This window comes from Onychostruthus taczanowskii, unplaced genomic scaffold, assembly GCF_017590055.1.
Source record: "Onychostruthus taczanowskii isolate IOZ18803 unplaced genomic scaffold, ASM1759005v1 scaffold4, whole genome shotgun sequence".
NCBI lineage: Eukaryota > Metazoa > Chordata > Aves > Passeriformes > Passeridae > Onychostruthus > Onychostruthus taczanowskii.
This window is the reverse complement of record NW_024501459.1, coordinates 9407735-9432500: the sequence shown is the minus strand read 5'-3', so window position 1 is coordinate 9432500 and position 24766 is coordinate 9407735. Positions and strand designations below refer to the sequence as shown.

Below are 24766 nucleotides of genomic sequence, written 5' to 3'. Positions count from 1 at the left end.
GAGTGTAACCTTGTAGGATGCAAGTAGCTTCAGTATTAATCCTCCTGTTTAAAAAATGTAAAAAATTTGTTACATAATAATAGTGTCTGTAATTGTTGTAAATATGATGGGCAGTGTATATCAACTTGATTTAATACAGCTGTCTAGTGACAGAAATAGTGAAGGTGTCCCTAGGGAATTTTTATAGTTGCAGGAGAAAATAGCACATGAGCTTTTTGAGTCTGCATTATAGTAGTGCTGATGCACATCAGTGTAGGCATTTATCTGGTAAGTTATATAATTGGCCTAAAATAAGAATTCTAAAAATCTGTTTCCTCTGCTAATAGCATGACCTAGGGAAAGAAGTGGGATTTTGGGGATATCTGAAATGAATAACTGTTAGTTTGTTACCACACCTGCATTGTGTTACTGCGGGAATGTTAGTCCTGTTACACAATGAGAATATAAATACTCTGAACTCAGAACTACATTGTCATAACAAAATGCCATACTGTAAATAATTTTACAAAAGCATAGTTGGGGAGTGAATTGATGCTTGAATGAAGAGCTGTATTCTAATTTATAGTTCCTAAGTAGCTATTGCACTATTTTGATACATAGAAGTTATGTATAGTCATTGACCTCAGTGACTGAATAGTTTAAGGATATTGTGATTATAATGGTGAGGATAGAGCTGGCTGGTGTGAGTTTGTTTGACTGCGGAAGCAAAGTAGGCAATAGTATCCATGTGTTTACTCCTGTCCATGGTTTTCCCAGAATCCCTGGGAGGAGGAAGATGAGCGCTACTCGGAGTGCCCTCTGCGTTTAGGAGTAACTCTGTGACTCAGCCTATGGAGAAGTATAAAAGAAGACCTCTCCTCATTAGCTTTTGCTTCTTCTGTTGATGTTTGTTAGCAATTGATTTTTGCTTAGATGGGGTCATTTATTGTTCTTACTGAGTTTGTGGCTAATTGCACTAGCTTTGGACACTCAGAAACAAGTAGGACACAGACAACAACAGGGATGCATGTGGTCTTGAAAAAGCAAAATAAAAAGAGTGGTTAAGGCTACTGCCCCCATGCATTTGTGATAATTAAAAGAAGATCAGCCTTCTATGAGAAATGAGGTAAAACTGATGGACTAATATTGGCCAGGCCAGCTAATGGGAAAGAACTTGAAAAGAACTTGCTTTTAAGCCTGGTGAGTCAGAAGCCTTGGGTACATATATGCCTTCTCATCTTCTATAAGAGATTCAATTAACCAGAGAAAAACAGAGTAATGTATGAACTAACGTAATTTTAAGAGTTCCTACACAGTCATTAGAGCAGCTATTACTCCTTTCTATAACTAATAATAAATTTTAAGTATTTGGATAAGGTGAAAGAGAGCTGTGTATCATCAGATAGATCTATAATTAACTTCTTTTCATGCTTATTCCCCTCTTCATCATCTCCTGCATCCCCACACTCTAAATTTAAATCCTACTGGAAGAAGACCTTACCATGTGTCTGATGCAGTGCCACGCTTTTTAGAAAACTCTTATGTTTTTATTCTCAGATTTATATTGTGTGTTTATAAATACCTTGAGTATTACAGAGACTGAGGAGGGGATCTGTCATGTGTTGCAGTTTTGGGATATGTGAGAAATAACTTCTCGTGGTTTGCCCAAGTTGGCATACTGAAATCTTTTACTGACTGCCGGGACAAGGTTGACCAAGTTCCTCTAGGAAGAGTAGATGTAACTGGTAGAGACAGTGAGAGGATTGATGAGTGGTTGTGGTGGAAGAGTTTGATAGCCATAAGGTTCATATTAGCAGGTAGGCATCCTACACTATGAGCCAGCTGCTTTTTGTTTGGATTGTGCCTGATGGGAAAAAACGGTGGAGTAGATTAGGAATGTAGTACATTTCCCTTGTCTAGTTTAATAGGATGCTCAGATTAATTATATTGTGGTCTGAGCATTAGGATTTCTCCAAAATACAACTGCAGGGCTAAGCAACTCTTCTAGTCCGGGATTTGTCACCGTTTTCGTGGAGTTTTTGAAGATATTAAGAGAATTAGTAGCATAGCATTAGAAAAGAAGGGTTGATGTAACCCTTGTGATTGTGTCAGTCACTGGATGCTCTTAGGACTGCTCTCTGCTGCTTTTCTGTTGAATCACGATAGAAAGTGTGAGGAGCAGCATGGTTATTTTATGTGCAGGGGGCCAAAGAACCATACAAGAATTCTGCTCCTAATTTAGTCTGTGTTGCACTCCTGTTAAAAAGACTTCTTTTTTTCTTTTTCCCCCTAATTTTCTTGAGTAACAGAATGGTGTGGAGCTGATGGAACTGACAGGTGGTGGTTTTCTGATGTGGGAGATTTGACATGAAGAATATGTGTGGGTGTGATGCAACCCCTTGGTGATGTGCTGTGTACTCTTGTTATACATTTTGCCAAAATAGACAGTAATCCTTTTACGTGGGATTGTCAAGTAAGTAATAATAATGATGGCACAAGTCAGTGCCATCAGTTCTGAGATTTTTTTTTTTATAAATATAATTGTTATTCATATCGCCTAGATTCTTTAGTACTTCTTTGTATTAAATGAGTCCTTCTTCTAAGTCCTGCAAATGTTATGTTTTACAATAGTGATGTCAGCTGCTATCAAGACATTCCTATTCATCTTTCTAATTGAAGCTCTTGCATTAAAAAGGCCACAGAGGTTTTGAGTTTTATAATTCAACTCATTTCCTAATGTGAAAACTTCAGATGAAGAAAAATTTGAAGATCATTTTGTCTGCATAAAACATTTCAATTGTCTCACAAGGAGCCCTGAAAAGATCTGAAGCAATCAGAGTTACTGTCTGCGGGCTGTTCATCCCATTTAGAAAACAAGAAGTTGGCTGCTCTGCAGTGGGGCAGACACGGTAAGTTGTGGTGGAGGAGAGAAGCAATTAGCTCGACAGCAAGCACAGTCAGAGCAGAAAGGGAGGTCTGGAGGCGTTTAATTAATACTAATGCTTTTGTGCTTACAAGGACCAGCAGCTTACTGCTGCCTTGCTCTTGTGATTCTCAAACCTGCTATCTAATGAACATTAGATTTAGTAAAGCTTTCCAGAAAACTTAATAAATTACAACTAATTGTGGCACATTCCCGCTGAAGGTAATGAGGTACACCTGATACTGAGTGGGAATAGGGTCTGAGCTGTAAAGCTTTTTCATTTTTAAGCAGGTAACAAGGCCTTTTGGGATTTTTGTACTACATTTGTTTTAAGTAATCTGAAATAATGGGAAAGACATGTCATTTACTAAACAGTTTTCAAGTCACCAAACCAATTAGGGAGAAATAAATTTTTTTTTCCTCCATTGTGAAAAATTTTGGGCAGGTATCATTTTTATTAAACTGAGTTTGATGGCAAAATTACTTTTGATGGAAAAGTCACCAATGTGTACTTATTTGCACAGCTTGACATTTTGAGATGTAATTTGCTATTTAATTCTCAATTTTTATTCATTTTAACTTCCATTCATTCTTAGGTGGAAAATACGAGTAAAATCCCATTTAGTTGAAGGTCACTTCTCTGTGTAACTCTTGCTTCTGTTTTCTTCTAGTACATCATTCAAGACATACCTAGACTCCAGTGTGCTGGAGAGGATTGCTTTTTCCATTTGCTCCTCATGAGAATACCAGCTCTGTGGCTTCAGGCTTACATGTTTTTATATTTATAAATGTTTCCCTGACAGGTTTCAGCAGTGTGTGTTAGTAAAAGGATGATCTCTGTGATGATTCATTCTTTGTGCAGGAGCACCAATATAATCCAGTTTGAATTGTAATCTACAAATTTTAGTTTTGGTTAGATGTTGCCTGTGTTTAAATATCCCTGTGTCACCTCTTCTGTTAACAGTTATCTGTATAAACAGCTTTATTATTCCATTTTGGGAGCAAACTTCCATATCACATTGCAGTTAATGCAGTGTTTTATCACACTAATTGTCTGTTAGTGCAGTTTTTGTGCAATTAAAGTATTCTTATTGCACATTATCATATTGCCCAAGACTTGGATAACGAGGTAATTAATCTATACTATCTCCAAGGAATAAATGAAAAGTACTGGATGAGGGTCACAGCCTTTGATAATTATTGATGTTATAAGAAGAAAGCTGAACAGAAATGCTTGGATTTTCCCATTTTGATGGATTTTTAAGTGCATAGTCTCCTTAGTCTTCTGGGACTCTCCAGCTGGACATTGTTACTGCTGAAGTAATAGCTTGCATGGTACATAGAATCATGGAATCATTTAGATTGGAAAAGAAAGACCTTTAATATCATTGAGTCCAGCCTCAGCTGAGCATTGCAGTGCTAGTTTAGCCTTAACTTGAATTGGATCTGGAGGCTGTTTTCCATGGGTACTGTCCCTTAGCTTTTACCATCAGCAGTGTTTTGGTGTGATGTGCTGCCTGGAGGGGTATCTCTGACTGCACTGCTCATTTCCCTGCGCTGTGGGTGCCTGCTGCAGCCCTTCCCTGCTGCTGGCTGCGGAGGTTTTGTGACTGGCACCAAGCACACCTCCAGCTGCTCTGGCATGGCTGCCAGGGCAGGTTCATGCCAGGTCTGCAGCTCATCTGTGTGTGCCAGTGTTCATGGGATGGAGTGGGACAGCCAGGGCAGCTGGGGAGTCAGTGGCTCTGGGAGCCACCCAGGGCAGCAGCCTGCACACGTGGGGTCAAATCCCACCCAGCATCTGAGCCACAGAAAAGGCAGATGCCACAAACATCTGGATTTTTAACAACTGCCTGAAACTTTTGTTCCTTTAATCGGACACTTTCTTGAAATGAGAGGTGGTTTAGCTGAATAGCTCTTGTATTTTTATTATTTTGGAAGAGAGGCTTTTTCTTCAATGCCATATTTGGAACAATGACTTCCTCTTTGCACATTTTTCAGTGGAATATTTTCTATAGAGGTTTTTTCCTGTCTGTTATTGTGACTATTTGAAACTCCCACACTGTAGCTAACAGTTACATTATGCATTGATAAGCTTCTTACACACTTGTAAATACAAATTTTCGGGTTATGTTGTAATGAATTGTAATACATTATTCATAAATGTGGTACTTGTGTAGAATAGAAGCCAAATATAAAAGCTATTTGATCTTACACAGTGTTAAGTATTGAAAATGAATGATAAAGTGATAAATTAAGAAAATACAGTAGGAATTGGTCTTCCCCGGTAATAGACATGCTCCCTTTCTTTCCTTTGCAGTAGGGGTTTCTCTCCCTGCATTTTGAACAGACAAGCAGACATCTCCCCAGGATGCTGCCAAATGTACCTTATTCTCCCTTCCCTCAAACATTTAATTTTCTTTTCTTAAAACCAGGAGAAATTATATTCATGCTAAAGTGTTTGTAATCTGCTTTTGGATACTGCAAAGATGAATCTGATCTAAAAAAATAATAGTGTAGAATAGCCTTTGAGATTAAGTGCTATTCTTTCACTGAGTAGCACATAGGGAGATGGATGTTACAGTCCAATAAGGTATTTATTCTGATTCCAAATACGTTATTCTTACAATGAAAGGTCAAAGAATTTTCATTTAGAGATGAATAGAATAGGAAGACAGAGTAATGCATTCTGTTTTTTAGACATGGCAATAAATGGAAGAAGGTGATCCTGCAGAAATGTGAGCTGAAAAAGCTCTGTGAAGCCACAAGGCAGGATACCACCACATGTGAGTGCTAAGGGAAACCAGTGTTGAACCCCACCAGTGGGGAAGGGCTTGTTTTCAAGCCTGGCTTTTCCTTCCCCTCAGAAATAAAGCTGATGAGTCTCTGCAAAGATCAATATCTCTACTGTCACTGGGCTACCTATGTGTGTGCTTTTAGCTTGGTTTTATTTTATTTATTATAAATGCAGGAGGGGGGAGTAGCTCTATTCTTTAAGATTAAGACATGATTGTTTGGCCTTCCTTTACCTCCTGCCTGGCCACAGATACCTGGAGTTGTATTATTTGAGTGATGACATCCTTGGCCTGAGGACCTCTGGGAAGCTGTGCAGTGGTGCCATGCCAGTGGAGGACGTTGGAAAGGAAATTAGACAAACCAGTCAATAGTAATAGCTAAAATAATTTAGAATTGTTGCAAAGAAGATCTTTACAGAAATTAAAGTTGCCTATTTTTCCTTTTCTTTTGAGTGGAATAAAGTAGCAACAGTAAACATAGCACATAAAACATAAGACTCAGGTCTTACTGAAAAGCTAAGTGCTAAATAGCCAGTTACTAATCCACTAATCAGTGCTCCTATTTTCCATCTGAGAGTCTTCAGGATATTCCTGAAATTGGGAAATAAGGAGGAGAAGGCTGTTTTCTCATTTTGTTTCTTCCTGTGACAATCTGAAGACATTTCATTGATTTCTGTGGGTTTTTCCCCCTGTCTCACGTCAGTGTAAAGGAGAACATGGTGTGATCTAAGCTTTTTACTTTTCTTTTAAAATAATGCAAATTGTTTTTTTTTTAGTGCATCTTCTGAGTCAGTTCTATAATTGAAACATTACATATTTTCTGTGATTTTATGGAAAAAAATTACTGTGTCAAAATATTTTCTCTGTGCACATTTGGAAAGGTACAACAGAAATGAATGGACGTATTCACAAAAAATGGCTAGGAAAGGCAGTGTCCATCAGCTGTGTGCTGAATGTCCTGAAGAGAAAAGCTTGGGGTGGTACATCTGCGTTGTTCCTCCACTGGAAGAGGAGATGCATGCAGTTAAGAGTTACCTAAATAGTTTCACAGGTGTGAAACTGAGAAGTAACATTTTAGTTTGGTTATTCAGCTGTGTTAGCTAGGGACAAGTGTCTGATTCCGCTGCCGCATCTCTGCTGGTGTTGTCACTGCAAAACTGCACTGTTTTGATCTTTCAGTTAATCTTTTCCCAACAGTTTTAGTGTTTGAAAAGCATAATGCCGTGTTACTATCATTTGTGTGTTCTGAAAGAAACATTTGCCTGAGTGGTTTATTTTGTGAGTTAGCAGATGGTGATTTAAATGTGCTTGAACCAGCAAGAGCCTTGGTTCTGTAAGCATGTCTCTAGCTCAGAAAATCTCCACAAAGCATTTACAAAGTGATGAGCGAAGTAACATGGAGCAGCCATGATGTGTTTGAGAAGGGTTTACACAGTTTTGGGGTTTAGAGTTGGCCTCTAGGCAAGGACATGTTACTCTGGTCTAACATTAGGCATGCAGCAGGTGAGCTGCCTGGTGGAAAAAGAAATTACTGTGAGAGATCTCAAAACTGAATTTACTGTACCATGTTTTCAGTGGTTTGAGTCCTGTGCTCTTTGTATGAGTGTTCCCATGATATATTTCATAAAAGCAGCTGAAGAACTTCACCTACTTAAGAGGTTACAGGAGATGAAGGTCTGTGTTTCTCAAAAGTTGTGCAGTGATCCTTTTTTAACTTCTTTTGTTTTGTCTGAGCCATTTGTGGTCTAAATATAGTGTCAACACTGATGGCAGAAGTAGACTTGTAATCTTGGATGTTTTTTCAAATTTATTAGAGACTTGCAATGTGGATTAGGGATAGGCATGTGTCAGATAAAATTATCTGTGTATGGATGTGGATCATATGGGTCCAAATGTGCTCTGTTAGCATATATAAATAATTTATGCAACTGTTTTAGTTCAAGGCAGTGTGATAGAGAGATGTTTGTTCTTGAGGCAATTTTTTTATTGTAGGTTGTGTTTTTATTTGCAGAGTCTGTTAGAAACAAGTATGATTTAAACTGATTGAAAATTTAAGAGCCTTCTTGCTAGTGTTGCATTTGATTCTTTTAATTTTCACATTGTGTCTCTTGTACAATGACAACCAGTCATTTTACAAGAGACAAACAAAGGCTTGCCCTGCACCTTCAGATGTATGTGTTCAATAAATATTTGCAAGTGCTCTGTTGAAACTCTGTCTGCACTGTCATAAATTAATCTCATGACAGTATTGTTTCTTAAAATGATCACTACAGTGGATAACAATTGCAGTTAGGTATAACATGCAGTATAGAAATGTAGTACATGATTTATATTTGCTCTTTGGAGGAGTACTAGGTGTTTCAGTTTTTAGTGGTGGACATTTTTATTTTTTGTCTATGAGCTGTGGGCTTCCACTTGTTATGTTGGCAAATTCATCAGTATGAATCTGAACATGTGTTTAAGGATCCAGCAGTGTGTGAAGACATGTCTCTTCTGTCACATGTTGTAGAAAACTCCCAAAGAGTGGGAAGATGCCAGATCAATTTTCATTAGACTTAGAAAAACTCTGACAGCAGCAGAGACCACTGGTAACACTTGCAATCATGGTTATTCCAAGCAACTCCAGTATCATTCCTTGAGGACCTCCCTGTCAATCTCTTTCTCTTTCTCTGTCAGAACAATTTAATAACTGAGGTTAAAATTTCCCAAGGACACGAAGGAAGTCAAGGGACCTGACTTTCAGTGAATTTCAGTGGGATTTAGGGCTCAAATAGAATTTTCTTTGCAAACATAAGATTAGAGTTTCGACAAATTGCTTTTTTGTGATAAATTGATGGAAAGCTGTGATAGTTTGCAGATTGTGTGCATAAGTGTAATCTTCCAATTAAATCTTCCTAGTGTAAATAACTGAAAACATGTTCCCTGTGAGAATAGATGCAAATGGACAAAGATACTAGAAAGAAAAAGTCACTGAGTTGCTTGAGTGAGCAAAATCTGCATCAGGAAATAAGTTTGATTTTCATGGGTATTTTATATGTTATTTCCTGAGCCTGCCTGAGCAGTGGCTATGTGTCCAGTACCAGCTCTAGGTCAGTTTTTCAGTGTCCTTGCTCTTTGGTGCTCTCAGAGTCACCATGGCAGAGAGGGATGCCCAGGGGTGGCTCAGGACAGCCTCGAGGTCCCCTGGCTGCTGCAGCCACTGCTGAGGCCATCACCCATGCTGGGACAATCTCTGCTAAATGCTCTGCTGATGCATGTGTGAAATGGCAAAGTGCAGAGGCCAGCTCTGGCCCTTCCCTTGGCAGGATAAGGCCTTTGGAGATGTCTCAAGGCAGCATAGCCGGGAAAGGAAGGTGAAGAGGCTTCTTGCCTTTTGGCATCCTTCTTTGCAAAGGATGAGGTCTGCAAAATCTACTGTGTTAGAGATGAAAAGAGAATTGGTGGGATAATTTCATGCTTTATTGGGCCAGAAAGGACTGTTATGTTCATTTACTCTGACATCTGTGTTCAATCAGATTTCATTACAGCGTTATCCCTATCCAAAGCTCTGTTTATATAAAACCATATAGCTTAAAACAGAGCACTCACAGTTAGAGAGAATCTGCTATGTCCCTAGGAATATAATAGAGTTAACTATTTTGTTAAAAAAATTACTGCCTGAGTGTGTCTAAAGTCATTTCTACGTAGCCTCTAGCCCCACATTTTTTATATCTGTGAAAGAACCTTTTACTGTTGAAGAATAAAAATATGCTTAATAATCTGTTAATCTAAGTAGTTGAGAAACAGAGCTGTCATGTCTAATTCTACTCACAGAAGAAAGAAAAAGCCAGAGTGAACAATCTTTTTTTTAAAAAAATTGCAGACTAAATGAAAGGATATTGGCATTTTTTCTCTAAAATATGTCAGCTGAATAATTAAATTACCTAATTAGTGAAAGTAACTTTAGCTGATTAGAAATTTTTCAGAGTTTGTGAGTCAGCCATATATGGTGATTTGAAATAATCTTGGAAAGATCCCTGTAATATAAATAGTTTTCTCTTGGAAATGCCAACACTGCAAGTTAGTAATACTTCTGTATTTTATTAACAGATCTTATTGGAACTGGGAATGAGCTGCAAATGGAGCTGTAAATCACAATGACAATTTATATCTTAAAAAGAAAGACAAATGTAGCTGTGATATTACCATTTGTAATAGGAGAACCTTTTGTTAGAGTGATTTTTTAAAGCTACACATGGTGTTTAAATTATGCCTTTTAATAACACTGATAAAAAATGTTGTAATGGTCTTGCTCTGACAGATTATGATGCAATTAAATCTTGATTATAGAGGTATAGTGATTTAGGGTTTTTTATGTAGAAAAAATTTTTTGGTTTTGATCATGTTGAAATATTTAACTTTCATTGGATTATTTTGATCTTTATGTAGGACTGCATATTAGCATTTAAAAAAATAATCTTTTTTGCTTGACTCAGAGACAAAACCAAACCAAAGGAAACCACGTAAAATACATTACTTAAAATGTCAAGCTAAAACATTTTTGCAATTTTTATTTTATTATTGGTGTTGCATGTCAATATCTACCTTTCCTCATGAGGTATACATTTGTTTCTTTCAGGACCTGACTAAAATGGTCTAAGGAAATATATTTATAGAATCATATTTATTTATAGAATCAGTTTGTTACTGACAAATGGTGTCTGTGGTGATTTTCTGTACAAAACAAAAATATAAATTAATTTCCTGCCTTTAGGTTTCTTGCAAAACAGTATTCACCTCTTTCTTCCGTGACTCTTTGTGATCTCCATTTCATTGTCTCTGATTTTCTTGAATATCTCTTAACAATTCTGTCCCTTTATCAGATTTAGGAGGATCTTTTCAGGGATCTGCAGCAGCAGCTTGGTGTTTCTGTATCCTATTTCATGGGGCTGTGTCAGGAGTGTCAGGGTCATTTGAGAACAATTTGTTTCTCCCTGGTGGGACACCCATTAGCTTCTTGACCATGGGGAGGGAAGGATTTGCTGGGGCACTGCTTGATGATATTTTTCCATAGCTGGGATGAAGAGATTCTGTTTGGTGCTACAGCAAGAAACTCTTTTGTCCCCAGCCAGAACATGGAGTTGAATGAGCTCTCATGTCTGTCTTACGATCCCTCTGTGGAAAACAGAGGAGAGATTCATACCCAGAACCCAAAGCTCAAGTTTTATTTCCAGAATCAAACATATCACCATAATTTCAGCTTCATGAAAGTGCCCAAACAATGTTGTTCCTGTGAAGATAAAGACCTTATTTTGAAACTCCGGAGGTTTTCATAAAGTAGTGGTGTTGTCCTTTAGCTAAAATAAATGGTCTCCTCTATTTATAACTGTTACACATGGCTGGAAATGTTTTTCAGACTCTTTGGCCTGTAATAATATTTTCAATATTGTTTCAAAAATTACTATAAAGCTCTGCATTTCACTTTGCCCAGTTGCTGTTTAATATATTTTTATTGAAGCTATTGCAGCTTTCAGCCTTTCTGAATGCAGCAAAATAATTTTTTAGCAATACAATAGATGTTAAAACTCACAGGGTCATCTTCAAATTGCTGGAATAATGGGCTTTTGCTTACAGGCAGATTTTGCGTCAGATGTGAGTAATGAAGTGTAATTACTGTTGTTTCAGTTGAAAGATGAAAATGTAAGTGCAATTTACAAAGAAAATAAGAAGAAATGCTGTGTAGCTTGCCCTTCTTTGCAGTCTATTAGCGAGAGGTAGTGAAGGGAAAAATGATCACCAACATTTTCAATAATTAACCTGTGCCTCCTAGGCAGAAACCAATTTTTGAAAGGAAATTAATTCTGAGGGAATATGATTGAAGTAATTTATCCCTTTACTTCTTTGTTCTGTTGTCCTGCTGGTGGGACAAAGCAAAAATGAATATATATAAATATATAATTGTGCTTACTATCAGCACCTACCCTTCCCTTTCAGTAGATATTTGGTTTATTTCTGCTCCTTCCTCACATTTTCTTTTCTAGGCACAAAGGAACTGGCTTTGAATAATGATGAAGTATAAAGGAATGCATGTCAAACCTACCTCTGAAAAACAGGTAGTTGTGTGCCATTAGCTGGTTTGTGCACAATAAAAGCACACATCCGTAGACATTGGGTATTTAGAGTATAAAGATTTTTTCTAAAGAATTGGTACTTATTCCTGGTTCTTGTTATGGTTCATGATGGCATACTCTTAACGTCTGGTTCTGTGCCTGGTAAATTTCACTGGGCTCTTCCCTGCTTTTCCTCTGGGAGTGGGTGTATTCTCCCAGCTCAGAGAGATGAGAGGACCTGAGTAATATATTCCTGTTGGCTTGTAGTCTTAGACTACCTGAACATGATGTAAAACAATTAAAAATAAATCATAATACAAAAACTGAAATACTCTTCTGGGCTAGGTTCTGCTGGTCTTGAAGCTATGGACCTTTCTAGCTGTGATTTTAAATTTGATCTCTTTTTTTTCCCCCATTTTCTTATTTGGGATCTGACTGTTGAGGTCCACTTGAAGGCCAAATCTCATCTTTCACAGTTTGATATTTTTCATGGTTTGATATTTGAAGAAAAGGGAATGACATGCAAGTGAACAACCCTGCCCACTGTAGTGTAGTTAGAAGTAATGCTAAATACATGAAAATATGTTTTAAGAAGCTGAGATCAACAGAATCTATAAGCATGTGCCTGGGGATAATCCCTAGTGAAAATTAAATGTGTATATGTAACCTCAGCTGCCAAACCATTAAAAAACCCCCAAAGCCAAGCAATTAAAAGGCAGAGATCAGATATTCCCATTTGACATGACCTTATGGAAAGAATGCCAGTGAGTCAAGATGCTGCTTTAGTATCTTAAAGATAGCCAGCAGCTTCAGTGTCCTTTTAGTAGGAACACCACTGAGTATTAGTGCAGAAGTGCCAAATCCTGCCTGCTCCAAGAGAGAAGTCACAGTGGCTTCAAGAATATTGTTAATGTGAATTTTAAATTCATGACTGTGGATTTAGCTCTCAGTGTTTGAATTAATGGGAAATAATACAGTGAAATTATCTAACCAGTTATTAGTTATTATCTAACCAGTTATTAGTTAAAGGTTTTAAAAATAATTTGGAGTAGTAGCTTGCTTACAATTTAGTTAATAATAGTTATATTCAGTAGTTAATTTTCTGTATGGAAGTGGACACTACTTCTATGACATTACATTGTTTCATTCTTTGGAGTAATCAGAACTTTGAGATGATGACAAACCAAGAATTCAGAAGGGACCAAGGAGTTAGTCAGTAAGTGTTAACACAAATGGTCCATGTCTCTGTCTAGTTGCCTTACTATTCACAAAAGAAAACATTTTTTAAGAAACCTGCTCTTTTGAAAACTTACAGTTTGGGAATTTATGCCTAGTCAGCTTCTTGGGATATGTTACCTTGTGCTAATAACACAACATACCAGCATAAACTTAAAGAACTTGAGGATGTGGGGCGTTTTTGGGAGCTGTTTCCCAGAAAGTAGTAGCCAAGAGCAGAACTGTGCCTTCTGTTGCATCTCTTACGACATTCTGACTCTGTTCAGCACAAGTAGTGTGCATCTGTCTGAGACCTAAAATTCAATAACAGTACTTTTCCATATAAAAATTTCCTACGTATGGAAAAAATAATTGGGACTTTTAAGAAAGATCACTGTTACTCATGCATTTAAGTAATTGTTGACACTTCTATTTAAAGAAAATCCCACACATCTATTTAGGTTACCAATGCCTTTGACTTCATGGAAAGAATATCAGGACATCTTTGTTTTCAATTTAAGTTCTGATCATGCAAGTATAGGTGTGTATATCTTTGGTCATGCAAACAATTCACATCAGTGGGGACTAGCCATAAGCTTAAAGTTAGTTGTATGTGCTTTTGGAATACCGCTGTCACCAGAAGATTCTTGTGTTAGAATTGGTTTAAGAACTTACGAAGCTGGTAAAACCTCACTGGCTTAATTATCTGATCTAAGAATTTCTTTGTGCATGGTGTCTAACCACACTGATAGGAAATTGCACTCAGAAATTGCAGCCATTTTCACTAATCTTTTTCAACAGATGCGTCTTTTTCATATTTACTTGCTAACTGTAAGTCATTCTTGGTAATATTATCAGCAAATGTGTATTTATTGGTGAATATAAAGAGAGAAAAGACAGATTTTGAAGACAACCTGCAAGTGGTATTTGTGTGTTCCAAGCAAAACCGTTGTCTCTAAAGAATGGGACAGTCTCCAGTTGCCCCTGGGATTTCTACTTCCACAGTTTTCTCAGGTTTTAGGAATAAAGAAATAAAAACTCTCATTTTAAGCAGTGAAGTAATTTTCCTTGGGGCAATTATTTCTTTAGCCAGGTATCTGTAAAGCTGAAATACCATGGTACAAGTATAAGCTTTTCTTCTTTGGTATTTTCAGTGTTTTCGGATTTTGGATTGCATGCACACACCTGTGGATGTAACCAAAAAGACAAGTACTGAGTCTGTGAAATTTTAGTGAATTGCTTTGTAGGCACTGTGGCTCTACAGCGCAGCAATGACTTGGAGCAGCACTGCAATATGTACAAGAAGTACACATTGGGACAGACAGCCTATTTTAGTTTGTTTTCTTTCAGCTTGCTATCCTTTTTTTATAGTAGATAGATATAGTAGAATTGGATCCAGTGAAAATGATTATAATGTTTTAGAACATGACTGCAAATGGTGAATACAAAGCATGAAGCAGGATAACTGTTTAAATCAGGGAATGATATCTCTTTTAATACAAATGATATCTTAGTAATAAAGCTGTAAGAGAAAAGTAATAATCTGATGCTTTTCATCTGGTGTTGGCACTTAAATAAAATTGAAACATATTTTATTTAACTTCCAGCATTTTTTAATGGAGTGGTAAGCTGGACCATTAATTTTGTTTTCCATGGCAGGCATGTAAAATTATGCTTTAATTATGTTTCTCTATAAATTTGTCTTCCCGGTCTGTGAAATCTGCTTGTTAAAATAGTGACAAATAATATTCTATACAAAGATCAAGAGAGGTTACTGAAGTAGTTTTGTTGCTCTGTTTATTGTTTTGAGTGGAAGACTGGGTCTGAGAGACTATTACAGTAATGTAACACTAATGCATTTTGAAAGGAAGTGATTTAAAGATGTGAACTGGACATTACTATCTGAACTGCAGTAATGCTCAAAGCATTGTTTTTTCCTGAGCAAATAACCACATTAAAGAAAGAATCCTAAAGCATGTATAGATACGTTTGACTGTGCGTTCATGATGAAAAGAAGGAAGTGAACTGGTTTCCTGACTTAAAAGCTTTGAGACGTCTGCCTGGCTTCTGCTCACAGCTCAGTTTTGTGTCCTCAGGCTCAAAAGAGTGGTTAAACCTTATGTTTTTTGGGGTAGCTTCTGTGTAGTGAAATTAGACAGAATGAAATAAATATGCCTTTATGACTGGGAGCAATGTTTCTTTGAAAGCTCCTTTATGCTTGATCCTTGGTATCCCATCACAGTGCTGTGACATGAGAGGAACAGGGGAGAGCTGGGGCCTGTTCCCCTTTGAAACCTCTGTGTAGAAATCAAAACCTGCTCTCTGTGTAGAAATCAAAACCTGCTCTATACCCTAGAGAAATAACAGTGCTGCTCATTCTCCGGTGACAACACAGTACAGCTGTCCAAGGAAATGTCTGCTGGTAGCATTGGAGAGGATGGTGATACCATAGCATGGTGGTGCTTCTCTTGCTTGTAAAATTCCAGGTGGTAACCCTGCAACTGTGCGGTGGTTTTTTTTTTTTTTGTTTTTTTTTTTTTTTGTTTTTTTTTTGTTTTTTTTTTAATCTATAGCCCTTTATTCAATTTCTTGGCACATAAATATTCAAGATTATATATAGTTCATCTTGCATTTCTGTTAAAGCTCAGTTCTCAGATTGTAAACAAGTAATCTGTATACACAGGGCTTTCCTTGCAAATTCACGTGAATGTTTTCTTTTGGTTGTTTTTATTCTTCTTTGTGCTGTTCTTTCATGAGAGTGTTGTTCAACTGGTAGACCCTGAATTACTGCTTCAATTAAGTAAGTTACACTTCTGGACTTACTAGTGTACTTCACAACTCTAGTGGATTGATTTTGTCTTTTGTATCTCTGTTTTCCAGTCAATACCCTCATGCTAATGACAGTTAAGATTTTGGAGTAAAAACTTGAAATCTACAGATATAAAAGGATTATGATTCTATATCCTAAAAAGTATCCTACAAAACCTATTAAAATTTTCTGTAATTGCTTTACTATTCTGACAGTAGCAAACATTCACATACATACTTGTATGCATATATAAAATTGACTTTCAGAATGCACCCTGTAGCTTTTGCAGGATTTTGTAAATTCTAAACTTCCATTGAAAACAGAATAAAGTCCAAATTCTGCTTGTCTTACACATGTATGAAATGAACAGTTGTACGATGGTGATATGCTGCCAGGATTTGGACAATGGGGTCTTTCAGAAATGTTTCTCCTCCTCCGGTGATAAACTCTGTGTGGTGACATGTGTGTGCACATAGAGGAGACGACAGGGACTGAGCAATACATGCCTTTGTTTTTGCTTTTTTAAGCAAAGTGTGTTTTTAGAACCCAGAAGCCACCCTGTTGTAGCTCACTAATTTGTCGTTTCTGTTCATCACAAAATGTGGCTTGTGACTTTAATTGGTACTAGCATGACTGATATAAAGAGGCACAGTCAGAGAGTTCACAAATGAGAGTGCCACAGGGACATATGTTATATATTCCCATATACAGAGCCTACTGAAGATGTCTTTTGGTGTGATTAGAAGAGGGAAAGGACATTCACAATATTTTTACAAACTGTCTCATTAAATAAATGAGGTAGTGTAGGTAGATTAAAAGAAAAAAATTATTTGGCAACAAAGTTTTTTTATGCACTTGGTATGAACCCAGATTTTCAGAGGATTCAGCTCATCTTACTGTAGTCAAAAAAACTGTGCTGCAATAGGCTGTATGTAGAGCTTTCTCCTGTTGAAGAAGAATCTCTATGAATAAAGCAATAGACAATGTAATAATTTTGTCAAATGTTGTCAGAATGACAGAATTCATTGTAACATGTCCCAGGATAACTTTTCTGTGGTGAAGAATGACATTGTTTGATCTTATTTCACATGGATAGATAAATTCTGTATGTAATTAGGTTACTGATTCTCTAACTCCCCTTGTGTCTCCCATCCTGCATCTTAGCTCTGATAGCAGTTTATGGCTAAGCCTGGCTAGCCACAGCCAGCTGCAGTTTTGAAACTAGACCACCTTGCTAGTATGAGAACATATTCAGTGAGGCAGTGAAGCTCCTCCAGTACAAAGCTTCAAGGAATTAATGTTGCCATGGCTAGATATCTTGGGTGAAAATGGGGACTTAACTAACTCTCTCCAAACCAGGGTAGTTTAACTTATCTGCAGTCTGTGTCAGAGGTAGAGCTATGATCTGAAAGACCAGGTTTGGGAGTGCTGGGAAAGGCTATCCCTCATTACTGAAGAGAGAGTACACCCAGAGGAGGAGATATGCTTGGTAATGGAAACTCTTAATCACAACACTAAGATCTTTGGAGAAGAGGGGGACTTTAAAGAATCCACAAGGTCTTTGGTCTTTGAAATCATCTTGTTTAAAGGCTGTGTAATTTTAGTAAACCAACCTGTGCTTTCCTCTGAAAACTTAGGATCCTGCATGACAGCAGCAGCAGCAAGCTACAACAGACTTTAAGCTTCTGCCAGGTCCAGTCTAAGCTGGTTGTGTTGAATGTCATGAGTAGTTCTCAGATGGCTCTAAGTCACCCTGAGATTGGTTAGAGCATGGTACTCTTAATGCTAAGGTCGTGGATTTGATCCCTGTTCAGGCCATTCAGTTAGGAATGTGGGTGGCTTCCAGCTCAGAATATTCTGTGGTTCTGTGAAGCTGGGTAGGAGTGGGTGACCAGCAGATGGGCTTTCCTGGAGAGACCAATGTTCCCACAGAATTGTAATACAACTTGTCAGCATCGAACACGTGTGGCTATTGCAGGAACTGAGAGGGGTGCAATCCTGCATTCCAGTGTAACACAATCAGAAAAGATTCAGATGGATATTGTAGCCCATATGTCTGTATTAACAGTAGTTTCCTCCTTTTATGTGTTGAAGATGATTTATGGTTTGGAGTAGAGCTTTTAACTCGTGGAATGTACATCACCTCTCTTTTATCATGGGGAAAGACTTATCAGTGCTATTTTACACCATAGCTTTTTGTGACTTAGAAGTAGTAAGGCAGCTTGCAAATCTAAGCACCAATCAAGCTTATGGCTATGAGGTTATAAGACGAATGCTGGATTTCCTTAGGTTCAATTAAAAAAAATGATCTGGATACTGCATGCCCTGCCTCAGCATCACAGTACTCCAGCATGTCTCTTGATAAAAATGTTTGTTAATTCCATTTGAGAGGTCTTGGCTGTTACATCTGTGCAACTCCCTAGATCATGATCCCAGATCATGGCCTGAAGAGGAAGGACCAAAAAGAGTAAGTTGAAATCCCTGGCAGAAAGCTGAAAGGAATGTGCTTATACATCATCTACATGTTTTTGAACCTTCTTCATCCAAAATCTGGAGACCTTCTAGTGTTCTGAGTGGAAAAAATTCTGAAACTATTCTCCACAGGAATTTTTATTCGTGAAGCAGGTACAATTTTGATGATACCCAAATTGAATCTGTTTCCAGTTCAGTTTCCTTTCTATATCATCCAGTAATCCTGGTGGCCTACTTGGGAATCAAAAATGTCTTTATTCCTGAATATAGCTGTGAGGGCTGTGACCAGAATTTTAAGGGTCCAGGACCCTTGAGTAGCCTGCCAGGGTGACTTATGGAGTTGGTTTGCCCTTCACTTCCATGGCAAGGTTTGAACGTTTGGGGCAGATTCTTTCAAGTATGTAATTTTGAAATACTGAAATGTTATGCTTGCCATGCTCTGTTTAGTCTCATTATAAGTCTAAATCAGTTTCTTGCAGTTGGTGTCCAGTTTCTGATAGTGACTATTATTGGATGCTGAAAAAGATGCTGTGTCTTAAAAGGGCAATTTTACGAACTTACCTGCTGCCATTGACCAGGAGCATGGAGGCTCTGTGTTTTCTGAAAAACTCAGAAAGTGATATTTTGCCTGTAAATTTTATTAAAAACAAAACCTCTTGAAGCCTGAACAGCATATAGTAATTTAAAAATACTCCTGAAATTGTCAACAGGATTTCTTCCTCTAAAGCAGAACAGTGTACAGTTTTACTTTTATCTTTGTTGTGCAATGTTTCTGCTTACAAGGAAAACCCTCTGAAGTTTCCAGGTATACAGAATACACTATTTGGATAGTGATTTGAAACATGAGCAGTTGCTGATTTAGCTGCTTTCAGTGGTGGGACTAAAGCTGAATTAATGCAGTATCAGTATTTTTTCTGAATACTGAAGTGAATGGATTAGGTCAGTCTTTTACTCCCTTTGTGTTTCCTCTCTAAAGATTTTAGAGGTCTGAGTTTGCTGTAGTTGTCTGAAACAATTTTCCAAGCAAACATTTGTAGAACAAAATTTATTATTGGTTCTGGGGGTGTGGTGATAGTTTTTTGTTTGTTAGTTCGGTTTTTTTATTTCCTCCTTGTGGTGTGAATTTTTGCAAATAACAGTTACTGTGGGATTTAACTAACCAGTTGCTGCTAAGGAGCAGAGTTTCAATGTCTGATGGAGCATTGTAGGCATACAGAGAATTGTTTACAATCAATCAGTAGGGAACATGGCTGGAATAAATTTAAATAGTGAACACAGTTCTGAAAACCATTATGTGAAAAGGACTTCAGCAAAATGTATTTATTCAAAATTGCAGTTTCATAGAAACAAAAAATGTGTTTACAAAAAAAAAAGGCTTAAAAGTGACAAAACTGTAATCAATTTGTGGTCTGGCAGCATTTTTTAGTATAGGCAGTTTTACCTTTTGTGTTGGCTTCTGTGATTTTTTTTCTCTGCAATGAGGTTCTATTTTTACTTGTGAGAATGCCCTTTTTTCTTCATTCTCTTATTTCAAAGCATACGATGGAAATGTGCAAGTTATTTTGGTTTAATCAGGCAGGTTTAGTTATCTCTTTTTACGTATTTTATCCTTGAGATATAATTTACTGTAACAGGTAACGTGGAAACTCAAGGTGTAATAACTCAAGTTACGCTTCTTCAGCTGCTGCAGTCTAGGATTCAGCATGTCTGATTGAGGATGGGACCAAAAAGAATGGAGTCTGCATATTCCTGTTATGGACAGGGACTGGTCCAGTAACCATCTGGACCTAGAGAGAGAATTACAGAGAATTAGATAATCAATTCTTTCATGTGCTGCTAGAGGATCTGCAGCAGCTGAGCAGGTGTTGCTGTGCTGGAGCCTGGGTTTTGGTGGTACAAGATGTGTGGGCAGACAGCAGAGACCAGCCCTTCCACCCCCTTGCCTTTATTACTTACAGCCAGACTGTATGGGAAGAAGGACAGAAGCATCTTAAAAGGAATGGGTGCTGCAGGATATATTAAGGAGGGAACTTTATTTATATTGTAGGGGAATGGAATGGAATGAAATAGAACAGAACATTTCAATTGGAAGGGAGTTACAAGGATCATTTCATCCAACTGCCTGACTGCTTCGGGGCTGATCAGAAACTAAAACCTGTTACTAAGAGCATTGTCCAAATGCCTCTTAAACACACTGATAAGTCTGGCACCTCCCTAGGAAGCCTTCATGGGTGTTTGTCTTCCCTCTTCATAAGGAAATACTTCCTGAGATCCAATGTAAACCTCCTCTGGTGAAGCTTTGAACCATTGCCATGTGTCCCGTCACTGGATACCAGGGACAAAAGATCCAGTGAGTAAAGATCCCCTCCTCAGGAAGCTGTAGAGCAATGAGGTTGCCCCTCAGCCTCCTTTACTCCAGACTAGAGAAGCCTCAAGTCCTTAGCTGCTCCTCACAGGTCATTCCTTCCAGCCCTCTCACCAGCTTTGTTGCCCTTATCTGGACCCATTCAAGGACCATCACATCCTTAAATTGTGGTGCGCAGAGCTGCACACAGTGCTCCAGGTGAGGCTGCACCAGTGCTCTACACAGTGGCATAATCACCTTTCCTGGGCAGCTGGTGATTCTGTATTTGATGCACCCCAGGATGGGGTTTGTCCTGTTGGCTTCCAGGACACGCTGCTGATTCTTGCTGTGCCTGCTGCCAACCAGCACCTCCAGATCCATTTCTGCAGAGAGGCTCTCCAGCCACTCCTCTCCCAGTTTATACTTTTGCTTGATATTAGTCCGTCCCAGCTGCAGAATCTGGTGTTTTGAATTGTTAAACTTCATGCCATAAATCACTGTCCAGTGTTCCAGTCTGTGTAGATCCCTCTGCAGAGCCTCTTGTCCCTCCAAAGAGTCAGCAACACCTCCCGGTTTGGGATCATCAGCAAATGTGCTAATGGTGGATTCAGCTCCTGCCTGCAGGTCACTGGTAAATGTATTGAACAGAACTGGCCCTAGAATGGACCCCTGGGCAGCACCACTGGTGACCAGTGACCCCCTTTGAGCGCTGCCCTTCAGCCAGTTCTTCACCCAGCACAGCCTGCAGCCACTCATCCCACAGCTGGACAAGTTGTCCTGAAGGATGCTGTTAGGGACAGTATCCAAAGTATTCCTAAAGTACAGGAAAATCATATTCATCACCTTTTCTTCATCCACTGAGTGGGAGACCTTACCATAGAAAGATAACAAGTTAGTTAAATGGCACTTTCCTTTTGTGAACCTGTATTCTGTCAATCTCTGAAATAGGAATATTTGATTTCTTAAAATGGACCATTCTTTTATACACAGTATTAGGCTCATGGTAACTAAATTAGAATGTTGTATTTTGCTCTCTGATGACAATTTTTCCTCTGCTTTTCTGTTTCCCTACCATTAGTTAGACTTCTAAAAAAATTATATGTTAAATAGTTTTGATTTGATTTAAAGGAAATATTACCAAATAGGAAAAATATTATGCAAGTCGAGTATGTTTTCCATCCAGAATACCAAAATAGTGTATACTTGCATAATTTGACTGAAAATGTACAGAAAGTAGTAATCTTCTTACTGATATGTGACTTAGGCAGAAGTTGCTGCCTTGGTTGAAAAAAAGTTCCTTCAAGTCTTAGGGTGCAGAACTTCTTGCTTAAAGAAACATCATTTATTTTGCGATTTCATGTGTAAATAAATAATGAAACATTAATTTTATTGCTCTGTGACTCCGACCTTTTATTTCCTCAGCCATCATGTACGTAATGGGAGCACTTGGACCTGCAGCTGGATACTTATTAGGAGGACTCCTTATTGGTTTCTATGTTGATCCTAGGACAGCTGTGTATATTGACCAGAGCGATCCCCGATTCATTGGAAACTGGTAAGGATCAAACATTTTTCAAAACTATTCTCTCAGTTGCCAGTAGGGAATTATGACAGGTTGGAAGATTTTATGCCTTGAGGACTTGTTTAAGGTTGTAGAAGGAGGCTGAGGAAGATGATGTTTCTGTTATTACTACTCACTAGCCTCTGACAGAGAGGAAAGGTTTGCCACAGGATTGCACAGGGACAGTGCATGGAAAACCCCCTATGTTTGGCTGATCAGGACTGTCCCTGACCACAGTGGGCACTGACTGACAGTGCTAATCACAGGGATGACAGGGCAGGATATTGGTGTTGCAGGAGGCCATAGATGGTCTCTGCTGGTCAGAACTGACTCCTTGTTACTGGAAGCTGGATTAATCTCTTTGGTTTTCCAGAGAAGGCAGCATGAAGCTCTGCTCCCCAGATGAGAAACGCTAGACTTTGCTGATCCTATTCCAGGTGAAGGAGATAGGATGGGGTAGAACATGCCCTTTCCAGTCTTTGTTGTTAATGGTAATGGCTTATGTTTAGGCAGCAGATGCTGTAAACCATCTCACATTATTCTCTAGTAAGGAGTAGGCTTCCAGCAGCACTGAGATGTAGCAGCTGTAATTGTTAGCTGATGTCTTCAGGCAGCCTTTGGGATGTGGCCTCCTTGGAGATGTGTCTTTGAGGAGGCACATCCTGGGGAGGCTTTAACTGTCTTTTCTCAGATAAGTCATAAATCTGCCTTGAAGTTTTCATGCAATCGCAGAAAAAAACTGAAGTTCATGATCCCAGGGAGAGACCTCTGCTTTGTAGGTGTAAGGTGCAGTGTCAGTTCTCATGCCCTGGGTTAGCGTTTGTCACTGCGCCATTGCAGTCCGTCTGTATCTGTTTCTGTTTCTTCTGCAGTCATCTTTCCTGACAGTTAGATATGAAAAATTCTCTCTTCAGAGGCTTCTTAAACCTTTAAAGATTTAGTCCTGCTTTATTTGTCTTGCTTAGTCCAAGAGCATTGCTTCACTGTTTTGTCAAATTTTCAGGAAGAGAAAGGCAAAGCTGAGAACTGAGTGTGGCCTTGGGGTTAACAACTCTGTGCTCTGATTTATCTACTGACTTATCTCACTGAAAGATCTGCTCTGTGAGTGTGCAGCAATGTCAGAATTCGGACTACTCTATAAAGATTTGGAATAATCTATAATATAATATAATATAATATAATATAATATAATATAATATAATTGGAATCAAAGAAAAATATTGCACATTCTTCATAGAATTCCTACACTTCATGTGTTTTTAATGACATGTCAGAACTGGTAATCAGCATCTGATCAGTACTTTTTGGCAGAAATTTCAAACAGGCCCATAAATATATTTGTTAATTGAAATCAGTGGGGCTGTGTGAATGTGGGATAAACTTTTGATTTTATCTGTAACACAGCCACTGATATAATTCAGTTTTAGCTCAAGCAGTTTCTGCAAAAAAAAAAAAAAATAGCCAAAGCAAGAAAGTCAGTAAAAGTAATTAAAAGTTTCCTTTTTTTATCTTGTTGATTAAATCTGTAGGGTCTGGCTTTCCTTGAAGGGTATTCCAGGTCTTTTTTATTTCTCTTTCATTTTTGACTGTCACTTCTTTCTCTTAAATTTCTGAGGAGTATCAAATGCTATCAGGTCTCTGGTAATTTATTGCACAATCTGTGGTGGCCTCTCATAAAAGCTTAGCAGAGTTCATAGCATTTGTGTCTCATTCTCTTTTCTCTTTCTGAATCTATAACCCATTAAAACCCATTAAAAAAAAAAAAGGAAGACTCCTATGGTGTGAGGGTCAAACCTTTGTCCTTTGCTACTCACTGACTGCCTGGTTGCAGAGAATTCCAGAAGTGTAGACTTTCATTTCACTGAAATGTATTTTCTGGGATTGTGACATTTTCTCCTTGAAGGGAAATGCTGTGTAGTCAAGTTTATTTTTATTTATGCAATCTAACAATTTGAAATGTGAGAGTAGCCCAACACTTACTTTAGCTGACACACTTTAAAAGCATGGTTCAATTGAGATAACTTAATGGGAAGTCATATATGAGATTACTGAGTCTTGTTTGCTTTGAAGTGAATTAGTGTCTTTGATTCCTATCTTTTCTTTATTATAGCTGTAAGGTTCATAATGTAACTTATCGTGGGACCCAATTTAACAATTTCCATTGTTAGAGGAGGCAATGCTTGCACACAAAATAGTGAGTATAGCAACTATGATATATGGCTAAAATAAAAGCACTATAGCCTATTTTTTTCCTTAATCTGTTCCTTTCTAGGAACATTGCAGGACACGTAATTTGGTTTATCTCTCGTGCCACATGGGAAAGTAAAATGGTTATTTTTCAGGGTTATGTCTGATCTGATTATTCCTTGAGTTTCACAGGACTTGGATTTCTGCTCCTGGGCTTTGCATACCTAGGGTTTCTGTAGGTGCTCTGGGCTAAATTACAAGCCATCTGTCTATGCCAGCCCATCAAATGTTTAAAACTGTTTTTTTTATTCAAATGTGGTAACTGTAGGGATATCTGTTAGAAATCATTCATCATGTTGTTGTCTTTGAGAACTGTTAATGTGCTATATAGG

General features: G+C 38.1%; 1 protein-coding gene across 1 annotated transcript in view; it reads left to right on the top strand.

The window, feature by feature from the left end:
• The window catches only part of SLCO5A1 (solute carrier organic anion transporter family member 5A1), a gene marked incomplete at its 5' end in the record, with an annotated part of 73904 nt that overhangs the window by 10816 nt on the left and 38322 nt on the right, over positions 1-24766 (top strand). The window contains one exon of the mRNA XM_041413013.1: positions 22049-22181. Coding sequence (XP_041268947.1) covers positions 22049-22181 — 133 coding nt within the window. The remainder of the gene's footprint in view (positions 1-22048; positions 22182-24766) is intronic.